This window comes from Eurosta solidaginis, chromosome 5 (genome assembly GCF_040869045.1).
Source record: "Eurosta solidaginis isolate ZX-2024a chromosome 5, ASM4086904v1, whole genome shotgun sequence".
Classification (NCBI taxonomy): domain Eukaryota; kingdom Metazoa; phylum Arthropoda; class Insecta; order Diptera; family Tephritidae; genus Eurosta; species Eurosta solidaginis.
Window position 1 is genome coordinate 14,641,143 of NC_090323.1, and position 12,008 is coordinate 14,653,150.

Sequence of the window (12,008 nt, forward strand, 5' to 3'; positions counted from 1 at the left end):
CACCCGCTGTTTGACTTGACCTCTTAGTGTCCTTCCTTTGGAGCTTCAATACCAAGAGTGACCACCTCAAAAAGAATAACTGGTGCTAACTGTTTACTTTTTACGATAGATTTTGTGCCTTTTGGAAATAAAATTACCTTTTACCTAAAATGTTTGAAATGTGATATAAGCTCTGCGATATTGATGGCCAATAAATGTTAATTTAATTACCAAAATCCTTCGCCAAAATATCGGTAGCTATCGATGATTATTCGAGCTAGGACGAGTGGAATCTACTTATTCCACAAAGTTGCTATTGAACCCAGACCTGCTGCAGTACATTATTCCAACTCTAAATGAAAGACCTAGAGCCTGTTTCGCTAATCAAATACATATAAATAATATGGTTAACAGCGAAAGTATTGCTCCTATTGCAGTTCAATGTCACTGGCCTAGTTCAGTTAAATGCGCCGAAAAGTATTCCACACAATTTAGGATTAAAAACATAGAACATATGTATGTGCACTTTAACATCAGCATTCAGCACCCGGATGAAGAAGTGAAAATCAGACGTAATTTTTGTAATTTTTCTCTAATATCCATATTTTTTGATAATTTGACTTTTAATCAAGACACCTGATGATGTTCTAAAGTTGCAAAGTGATATCAATAAATTATATCAGTGGTGTCTGAACTCACGTCTGTCTCTTAATCCGTCTAAATGTTTCCATATGACCTACTCTAAGTCAACTTCCGTCTTGCGCACAAGGTATACTATTTCAGATTGAGAACTTCAGTGCGTAAGCGAGATCAAAGATCTTGGTGTCCTCTTTGATAGTAAGTTTTCTTTTACTAGCCATATTAATTATGTAACTTCTAAATCTTACTCCATGCTTGGTTTTGTTAGGCATAATACCTCCAAATTTTCTGATCCTTATAAAATCAAACTTTTATATACCTCGTTTATTAGGTCGCACATTGAATATGCTGCTGAGGATACAGAAAATTTTTCTAAAGTATGCTCTTCGTCCATTAAACTTTTCAGAACCCATGCCCTCCTATTCTTCTCGGCTTATGCACTTAAGGCTCAAGTCACTTGAGAGTCGGCGATCTATACTCTGTTTAACTATTGTATACAATGTGATTAAGGGGGTTATTGACTGTCCTGATCTGTTGGAAAGGATTCGCTTTAATGTTCCTCAACGACTTCTTCGGAATTTCTTTCCTTTCTATGGAGATAACTTCAGAACAAATTATGCTAATTATGCTCCTGTTAGTCGCGCTACTTGTGAGTTCAATGTACTAAGTAAAAAAGTCTCTCTTGATTTTTCGCTTCCAAGAGCTGATTTTTTGATAATTTTGAATTCCGCTTTTTAAGCTGTATATTTTAATTACAATTAAGCTGTATGTAATACTTTCTTAGATTCTATAGTCTATAAGGATTTTTGTCCAATTACTTATTAATAATAATTAATTTCAGCCGTTACTGAAAAATTTTTTGATTTGGCTTTTATGTGCGGAATTTCTTGCTTAATAATCTTGTTGATGAGTTTTTTTACTTACTTAGTTGGCACTTAACCGTCTAAACGGTTATGGCCGTTCAACAAGGCGCGCCAGTCGCTCCTTCGCTCCGCCAACCGGCGCCAATTGATCACACCAAGGGAGTTTAACTCATCATTAAATCTTCTTCGGTACTCGCCATCGCCAACGCGTAGAGGTCCATAAATCTTTTGAAGAACTTTTCTCTCGAACACTCCCAAAGCCGCTTCATCTGCTGATGTCATGGTCCATGTTTCTGCCCCATATAGCTGGACGGGTACGATAAGTGACTTGTAGAGTAACATTTTCGTTCGCCGAAAGAGGACTTTACTTTTCAATTGCCTACCTAGTCCAAAGTAGCATTTATTGGCAAGATTGATTCTTCGCTGGATTTCAGTGCTGATGTTGTTGCTGGTGTTGATGTTGGTTCTCAAATAAACGAGCTCTTTTACTATTTCGAAATTATGACAGCAGGTACTTCGTTTTGTCCTGATTCACCATCAAACTAATCTTTACCGCTTCTTTTTTAGTTTGGAGTAAGCAGAGCTAACAGCGCGGGTGTTTAGGCCGATGATATCAATGTCATCAGCATATGCCACTAATTGCACGCTTTTATAGTATATTGTTCCAGTGCGGTTAAGTTTTGCAGCTAGTATAATTTTCTCCAGCATCAAATTAAAGAAATCGCACGATTGGGGGTCACCCTGTCTGAAACCTCGTTTAGTTTCGAACGGCTCGGAGAGGTCCTCCCCAATTCTGACTGAGCTGATGGTGTTGCTCAACGTCATTTTGCACAGCCGTATAAGTTTTGCGGGGAAACCAAATTCAGAAATACCGGCATATAGTTCACGGGTTTTTTCCAAGATTTGGCGCATTGTGAAAATCTGGTCGATGGTAGATTTACCAGGTCTGAAGCCGCACTGATAAGGTCCAATCAGCCGGTTCACGGTGGGCTTCAATCTTTCGCATAATACACTTCAAAGGACCTTATATGCGATATTGAGAAGGCTGATTCCACGATAGTTGGTGCATTTTGCAGTATCCCCCTTCTTGTGGACTGGGCAAAGAATACTTAGATTCCAACCGTCGGGCATGCACTCTTCCGCCCATATTTTGCTAAGAAGCTGCTGCATGCACCTTACCAACTCCTCGTCGCCGTACTTGAATAGCTCCGCAGGCAATCCAGCCCACGGTCTTGTTGTTTTTCAATCTGGTTATTGCTATTCTAACTTCGTCATAATCGGGCGGGGGACATATATTCCATCATCATCGATTGCGGGATCGTGTTCTTCATCTCTCCGCGGTGAATTGCTGCCTCCATTAAGGAGAGCAGAGAAGTGTTCCCTCCATAATCTAAGCACTCACTGGACATCAGTTACAAGGTCGCCGTTTTCGTCCCTACAGGAGTTTGCCCCGGTCTTAAAACCTTCCGTCTGTCACCGTATTTTTGGTAAAATTTTCGGGCGTTATTCCTGGTGGATAGCAGCTCAAACTCCTCGCACTCACGCCTTTCTGCATCTGCTTTTTTCTTCCTGAAAAGGCGTCTCGCCTCCCTTTTCAACTCACGATAGCGTTCACACACTCCTCTTGTCGCGCTCGCTTTTAACGTAGCCCTATAGGCAGCGTCTTTTCTTTTGGTAGCAACGCGGCATTCTTCATCGTACCAGTTGTTTTTTCGTGGCCGCCGGTAACCAATTTTTTCCTCGGCGGCAGTACGAAGTGCTTTGGAGATGGAGATTTACCCCCTTTTACATCAGTATTAAAAAATTCTGGTATGTTAAATTAGTTTTATACCGTAAATTTGACCCCAAGAACTACAATGGCGTTATTTTACAAGTGCTTTTGAATGTAAACTTTTTTTGACTCCAGAAAAATATTGGCCATAACAAAGAATTTTGAGTAAATTATGCAAAACATTTGGTGGTTTTAGTACAACGGTCTAGGTCTTCAGCCTCTGTTCGAATCAGGGATGCACCTTAACGTTAAGCTAATCGTTTATCAAAAAATTTCCACCGTTTCCGTTGAAACACTTCGAAATATTATCGATAAAGAAATTATCAAGATAAATTGTATCTCGTTTTTAACCGAAACGAAAAGCTTTCGTTAACGTTAAAAACGTTAACAAAAACGTGATACTTTGTGTTTGAATTGTGCTGGCAATGCTATAGCCATGGTGAACATGTACACACAAACTCCATGTAATTTGTTTGCGTAATTCATTGGTGGTAATGTCAAAAATACTCTGAGAAATGCTCGTATTGTCAAAATTCATTAGAAAAGTTGCAATCAGCTTGGCTAATGCTTTCACCTTTAATGACTCCGCCATCAATCAGCTTTGCCAGCATAGTTTGAAATTAATAATCAACATAAACGATTTGATTTCGTTTTGATATGGCAGAAAACGAACAAAATCATTTCGTTAATTTGACGTTCTTAACGTTAATAAACGAAACAAAATTACTTTGTTTCGTTTATTAACGTTAATTATCGTAACGAAATGATATCGGTTCGTTGGTTAAGCATGCCTGGTTGGAATCAATACATTCGCAAACGATTATATATAAAATTGAGCAGAAAATTTTGACCCACCCTAATGCAGGTATATGTAAGGGCATGTGTGTATATGTGTTAGCGGCTGACTGTTTTGCTACAATTGTTAGTAGTTTCATATTTGCTTTTAAGCCAAAACTCAACGGTTGGCTTGGTTACCTGTGCTCTATAGTTATAAAGGTGTTAGTACTTGTGTGTGTGTGTGTGAGCCGACTTGCAATTGTCTTCGTATGTGTGCGTGTTGACGGTGTTTTTGACTCTGTTTTTGGTCTCTGTGTTTTGTCATTTCAGTTAACAACGAACTTTTGCGCTGACAGTTGGTGCTTGCGGATGAATATTGAAAAGTGTTCAACAAAAACAACAACAACAAAATAATATAAGTAAAACAACAACAACAAGCATAATAATAATACAAAACAAAAAATATAGACTAAGCATACGTTAACATTTATTGACACAGCGTCGGAAGTTCTTTACCGGATTCGCAGTTATTTTTTGCCTTCCGCGCGTTTTGTTCTTTTCATTTGTTTTCCGTTTTTTCTGTTTTTTTTTTTTTTGTAGTGAAATCTCGAGCTGTCGCTCCTATAGCGGGCTGAACTGACAAGAAGCTTAACTAAGGGCTCTTAAATCGGATCGCGCGCATTCGAGTGTGTGTGCGCTTTGTTGTTGTTGTTAACAAAAGTGAAGTGAAGTCGTGCAGTGTAGGTGAGCAGTTTTTGTGGCTAATAAAAAAAGGTGAAAAACAACAACGCAAATAAAGCATTTTTTTAAGTGAAGAAAGGCAATCAGAGCTGCATGTCATTGCAGAATCAAAGTTGTTTTGTTGTGTATGATTATGCGCTACGGTCGCGGTCGCTACTGCGACTATGACTGATGACGGCAACGTGCATTTGTTTTTTTTTATTACTTTTTTTGATTGCTTTGACTTTGTTTTATCAATAAATGGTGTTGTGTCGTTGGAACAGTAAAATGGAATATTTGCAAGTGACACGTACTTAATTTCATGTGTATGTGTGCAACTAATAAAACAGATCGTAATATACAAAAAACAACACAATTTTTTGAAAACACTACAAAGTTCTTCTATTTTTACTTCCTTCATATTATGTCGGTTGAATGTTTGTCGGCTTTTCATGCAAATCTTGCAATTGATTTTTAAGTAACTTCTCATTGAGATACAAACGTGAAACTTTACATATAGGTTAGAACACCGTTACAATGCAACAAAAGGAAAAAAATCTGTTAGGTGTCGCACGAATCAAAAAAATTAGATAATAATTTGGAAATTTGCAACCGTGTTTTAGGTAACTTCTCGATGAGCTAGAGGCTAAAAATTTAGAGCTTAATTCAGAGGTCGATGACAGCCGATGACACAATACAATAAGTTTCGCTACGGGGCGCACGGGATGAGATATTTAGAAAAATCATACGAAACGGAGGGAATTTTGGGATTGATTTTTATGTAAGTTCTCATTGAGCTACAAGCGTAAAACTTAAAAGATAAGTTAAGACACCGAGAAAATGGTAGAAAAGGAGAAAATAAATAAAAAATAAAAAAATTTAAGCACTTCCTTTATATAAATGGACAAAAATCAGCGGAAAATTTCTCCTTATATTTATTTATTTATTTATTTATTATTTAAAGTCGACGACAAACTATGGTCGACTGCATAATATAAAAGATATATAAATATACAACTCAAAAGATAAAATTTAAGATATATCGAGATTTCAACAATTTTATATTACAAACAAAGAATTATTAATGAACATTACTATTTAATTTCAGAATATAATAATAATAAGAAATATGAGTAGAAATAAGATCTTATGCCGAAATCTTATACTGGCGGAATGCATCAGATTCCGCTCAGCATGATTTCGGAATGCAGTGGATTCCAATCTCCCTGTTGGAATGCAACAAGATTCCAATCAGCATGTCATGGGAATCCGGCAGTGCTAAGAGTAGTGTAATGAGGATACTCCATCACAAGGCATAAAAAAGTAACATGACCTGTGTTGTTGGAATGCACCGGATTCCAATCAGCTCGATGCCTGACCCATAAGATTATACTGCCGGAATGCATACGATTCCGGTCAGTGACTCATGAAAAAACATGTTTTTACGTTGTTGGAATGCACCAGATTACAATCAACACAGTACTGTCTTGTTCCTTCTTAATGATACATGTTGATAAATGTTCCTCCATCCTTAAGCGAGATAGTTCCTGTTTTTTATCGAAGGAATAAAATGCCGGCAAATTAAATTAGCTTGTATCTCTTAAATTAGATAGGCAAGTATTGCATTACGTATAGTGGCAAAAGTACATTCAAGACTGATGCAGCTATACAAGTCATTGTAGTGCGCGCACCAGATAAGAAGAGGATTATTTTTAGCAAAGTTTCGTCGACAAAGGGGTGAATAGAAAGGAACGTAGTGTCTGGATACTCTAGGGGGAACCGCAAAAAACAAGCGGCTGAGGAGGTCCGCGGAATCAATTTCTCCAATAATGAGCTTATGGATGAACAATACCCCCAGTAATATTCTCCGATTTTCCAGAGTGGGTAAGTTAATAAGAAGAAGTCTACTTCTGTATGGAGGAAGGTGGAGACTTGAGTCCCAATTAAGGCCGCGCAATGCAAATATCAAAAATTGCTTTTGAATTGACTCAAGACGCTTTATATGCTTTTGAGAAACAGGGGACCAAACGGATGAGCAATACTCGAGTATTGGACGAACCAGCGATGTGTAAAGAACCTTAGTGAGGTACGGATCATCGAACTCTTTAGCCCATCTTTTAACCAATCCAAGTAAACCCAACGCTTTGTTGGCTATAGATGAAATATGCATGTTAAAATTCAATTTCGGATCAAAAAGGACACCTAGATCATTTGCAATAGATATACGCTCCAAAGGAGTACCATCTATTACATAAGATTTCAATGCTGGCTTCACTCGGTGAAATGTCATATGCTTACATTTAGAGCAATTTAAAGCTAGTAAATTTGTTGTGCACCAACATTGGAACGAGTCCAAGTCGGCCTGAAGAAGATCCAAGGAACTCAAATCGGTAGGACAGTAAGTGTAGCAAAGTTTTACATCATCCGCTTACATTATAGTATGGGAATATAATATTGTCTGTGGCAAGTCATTAATGAAAAGGGCAAAGAGTAAAGGGCCTATATGACTTCCCTGGGGTACGCCGGAGGAAACTCCGAACGATTCCGACAGATTGCACTTGAACAGGACTTTTTGGGTCCGGTTAGAAAGATAGCTTTACATTAATAGGTTAAATGGAAAGCCCAGTAAATCAAGCTTATGAATAAGCAACTCATGGTTGACGGTATCAAATGCTTTGCTGAAGTCCGTGTAGATGACATCCGTTTGCTTGTTCGCTCAAAATCCTTCCATAACTATAGAGGTGAATACAGGCAAATTTGTAGTGGTTGACCTTTAACGAACAAAACCGTGTTGGCATGCAGATAAAAGACTAGAACACTGATATTGCAGTTGACTGGTGACAATCTGTTCAAAGACTTTAGGAATGACTGAAAGTTTAGCAATACCCCTGTAGTTTTCAACTTTTGACCTACTACCTTTTTTATGCAGGGGTATAATAAAAGACTGTTTCCAAAGTAAGTATATAAAGACATATTCTTGCTAAACTTTGATTTTTAAATTTTGACATAGAAATTGCAAAATTATTTATGAGAAGTAAAAATAAAAAGGTAGAGCGCAATTGATTGACTAAGAATATCTCCTTTCCTACCGACTTTCCAATCCAAATAATGTGCGCTCCACTTTTATATTTTTACTTCTCAAAAATATTTTTGCATTTTCTATGTCAAAATTAAAAATCAAAGTTTAGCAAGAATATGTTTTTATATAAGGAGATATTATTATATAAAGGAAGTGCTTAAAATTTTTTAAATTTATTTTTATTTGTTAAATCAATTTTGCAACACCATCAGTTTGATCATAGATCTTATTTTGAATTTTGTTTGAAGTATTTTGGAAAGCAATATACTATTAACTAATAAAAGGGGGAAACTTAAAATGGATATACAAACAGAACCATTTTATCCCCTTCCTGGCTTAAAAGGGCCTTCACTATATATGCCCCATAATTTATTTATTTATTTTATTTATTTATTGTTTAAGCCTTTGGATCACAATCCTTACAGACTAGAATATAAAATTTTGATAACCCTGTCTAGGTCCTGGAAGGGTTCCAATATAAAAAGAACTGATTGCTTATCTATTGACAAGTATAAGAGCGTGTAGAGATTAATGAGAGCCCCAATGGGGAACATTTTGTCTAAATTCGTATTGTGTCTATCTAGGTCTTCTTAGATTACTCCATATTGGGGCTGGAAGAGGTCTGTCTAGTCTCTCTCCCACTCTCGCTCCCTATCTAATTCTACTTCTACATGCATATATACTGTATATTATATAGTTAGTACTTCGGTCGCGACTCATTTGGATCTCCCGAGGATTTATCCAAAGTTGAGATCGGTATCATTCTGAGCTTTATCGTTGCTACCCAACGATTCTCTAAGTAGCTAGATCTAAGTCACTGTTATTTTTTGGTGTATGTGGTATCACAACGGACCTTTGTGTTGTCCAAGTGAGCTATCCTTATCAGGGCAGCTACCACCTAACCTAATCTAACCTAACCTAATCTAGTACTTCTAAACTAGTTCGAGCCATACGTTGAGAGCTTTAACAAACTGTCTTGCTAGGCTTTCCTTGGAAGTCCCATCATATTTTGAAAATTTAGGCAGGCTCCTAGCAAAATCGAGGCACATTTTTTTACAGGGTTTCCTAATCTTTAGGTGCGGTTCTATAGTCTTTCATTGTACAGAACTCTTCGTTTAGTTACGTCGTTTGTAGTATGCTTACTTACTTAATTGGCGCTTAATCGTTTAAACGGGTATGGCCGTCCAACAAGGTGCACCAATCGCTTCTTCGCTCTGCTATCTGGCGCCAATTGGCCACACCAAGAGAGTTTAAATGGTTCTTCCAGCAGGATGAGGGCCGGCCCCTTCCTCAGCTTCCATGGGCTGGTTCCGATAAAAAATATTTTCTTAGCCGGAGCATCATCTTTCATTCACATAACATATCCTAGCCAGCGTAGACGCTTCGTTTTAATTCGCTGGACTATGTTGATGTCTGCGTAAAACTCGTACAGTTCATCATTAACCTTCTTCGGTACTCGCCATCGCCAATGCGTAGAGGTCCCTAAATCCTTCGAAGAACTTTTCTCTCGAACACTCTCAGAGCCTCTTCATCTGTTATTGTCATGGTCCATGCTTCTGCACCATATAGTAGGACCGGTACGATAAATAACTTGTAGATCAGTCCAGAGTAACATTTATTGCTAAGATTAACTCTTCGCTGGATTTCAGAGCTGATGTTGTTGTTAGTGTTAATGCTGGTTCCTAAATAAACGAACTATTTTACTACTTAAAAATTATGATTGCCAACAGTAGCTTAGTTGCCAAGACGCAAATGCGCTTATTTTTTGCTCGATGATAGCAGGCACTTAGTTTTGTCCTCATTCACCAGCGAACCCATCTTTTCTGCTCCTTTTTTCAGTTTAGAGTCAGCAGAACTTACAGCGCGGGTGTGCAGGTCGATGATATCAATGTCATCAGCCCAACCATCTCGTGAACGATTTAACAAGACCACATTGAACCGTCTAGGCCATCCCGCTCCCACCCCTTGTTCCATTAAGAAATTGGGATCGCTAGAGCCTCGCTGGCTAAAGAAAGAGGATTCCCCACGGGTTGATGAAGTTGACAATTGGGTTGGAGAAGCTTTAAATTGCGCTGGTAATGCGGTACACAAAACCTTGAATCACTTTGGTATTTTAATTGCCTCTTATGATATATTTTATTATATATTACGCGGGTATATTTTAAGCCTCCTAACCCGCTGGGACCACCGTGGTGTGATGGTAGCGTGCTCCGCCTACCACACCGTATGCCCTGAGTTCACACCCTGGGCAAAGCAACATCAAAATTTTAGAAATAAGGTTTTTCAATTAGAAGACAATTTTTCTAATCGGGGTCGCCCCTCGGAAGTGTTTGGCAAGCGCTCCGAGTGTAGTTCTGCCATGAAAAGCTCTCAGTGGAAACTCATCTGCCTTGCAGGTGCCGTTCGGAGTCGGCATAAAACATGTAGGTCCCGTCCGGCCAATTTGAAAGGAAAATCAAGAGGAGCATGACGCAAATTGGAAGAGAAGCTCGGCCTTAGATCTCTTCGGAGGCTATCGCGCCTTACATTTTTTTTTTTTGTTTAATTTATAACCCGCTGGGGGCTCTTCAGAATGTCTTATTCATCTTTGTCGGATCAAAAACGAACTCTGCACCCGGTAACTTTTATTGGCTGGTGTCGATATATAGTTTTGAGCATTTGGCAGTGAGTAGTGATTTACCATGGAAATGACACAAGTGCAGAGAATGAGGTTTTCTTAAATGTGACGTTGTAAACCAGACGAGGAAAATGTGTTTTAAATACTTATATGGTTTGTTGTAATTCTGCTCAAGTTGAGTATCCGCTGTCAGAACTATTATTCTACTAAGACCGTTAGTATTATTCTAGTGTGGACTCTCTTTCAATCAGCTATCAGTAGAGAGTACTAGATGAACCCTTGTTATAATAACTAATCTACAATTTAAATTAAACAGTAACATTCATTATTTTCAAAAAAATCGTCCCAAGTAAAATTGAGCTTTCAATTTAGAGTAATTTTGCGGAACTCACGATTACAAATATTTCCGTAATGTTACAGCGTGATATTATTTTCTGTAAGCAAAATTCATGGACTAACTTGCAAAAAGAAAACACTAAGCAAACGTCTGGAATAAGCGCAACAACATAATTATTAATTAAACTCTTGTACGAAAATCGGTTAAGGCAACGACTAAAACATTATATTGGCAAAACAAAGTACGAAGCAAAAAGACGAAAAGCTAAAAACTACAAAGAATATAAAAAACACATTTAAAAAATAAAAATATAACAATAGACTAAATGAAATTATCTTAAATAAAAGAAAAGTTCAAACAAAAACACAGAAACGGAATTAACGTAACACCGCGCAAAGCAAACGAGTAAAGTCAACAGCGCGTGGAAAATTTAGCACACGCCGTTTGCTGTGCCTTGTGCGCGCGGGGGTGTTAAATGCAGTAGTAACATGTGTATGAAATAAAATATGGTTTTACTTGGTTGGCAAAGTGTAGTGCACTTGTATAATTAAATGATATGACGTTATAAGAGATGTTGTGTGAAGATAACGACAGATAACACAGTAGAACTAAAATAAATGCACAGCTGTTTGGCACAATTCAGAAACATTTACATATGTATTTATTTTCGGAAGATATAACTTTGATACACATGCACATAAAATCGTTTGATAACGGTGTGCTGCTGAAAAAAGAAAAAAAAATTTTTGAAAACTTTCAAAACGCCCCCAAGTGTGCAAGCTTTTTGTGCGTGTTGATTTTGTGTGAATGTTTATAAAGAAGTTTATATACAAGGTGTCCCGAAATTTACTTAGCACAAATATATAAATCAAGTAAGAAAGTCTAAGTTCGGGTGAAACCGAACATTACATACCCAGCTGTGCACTTGAAACTCTGTTGTTGTTTGCTTTGTGTGGTTAATGGTGTTATAAGGCTGCGCAATAATTTCGCGAATCACACCCATTTTCAAAATTTGTTAAAGTTTTGTTCGAAGCTCAAAAATATTACTACTAAGGTAGAATATCAGTCAAATGTAGCCAAAGAGTTTTTGCAAACTTTGTTATGGTTAGCCCTTTAGGAAAAGTGGGCGTGATCTTTAACCGATTTTGATTATCTTCACTGACTGACTATATAATTTGGCACGGAAAGTGTCTGCCAAATTTCAATGTATAATATCTTAATTCCAA

At 37.6% G+C, this 12,008-nt stretch overlaps 1 protein-coding gene across 13 annotated transcripts in view; it reads left to right on the plus strand.

Annotated features, from left to right (window-relative positions):
- The first annotated feature begins 4,370 nt into the window (after positions 1-4,370).
- LOC137252105 (bicaudal D-related protein homolog) overlaps positions 4,371-12,008 on the plus strand; it is a 120,420-nt gene continuing 112,782 nt past the window's right edge. For 4 of the 13 annotated variants that reach the window (XM_067787338.1, XM_067787341.1, XM_067787347.1 and 1 more), the window contains exon 1: positions 4,371-4,773. Coding sequence is in view for 2 of the 13 variants with exons in the window: in XM_067787343.1 (XP_067643444.1) it covers positions 11,271-11,274 (4 nt within the window). In the remaining 11 variants the exon portion in view is untranslated. Of the gene's footprint in view, positions 4,804-11,091; positions 11,275-12,008 lie in introns of those variants that run through there. The other 9 variants (XM_067787339.1, XM_067787345.1, XM_067787346.1 and 6 more) reach the window with 5 other exon arrangements.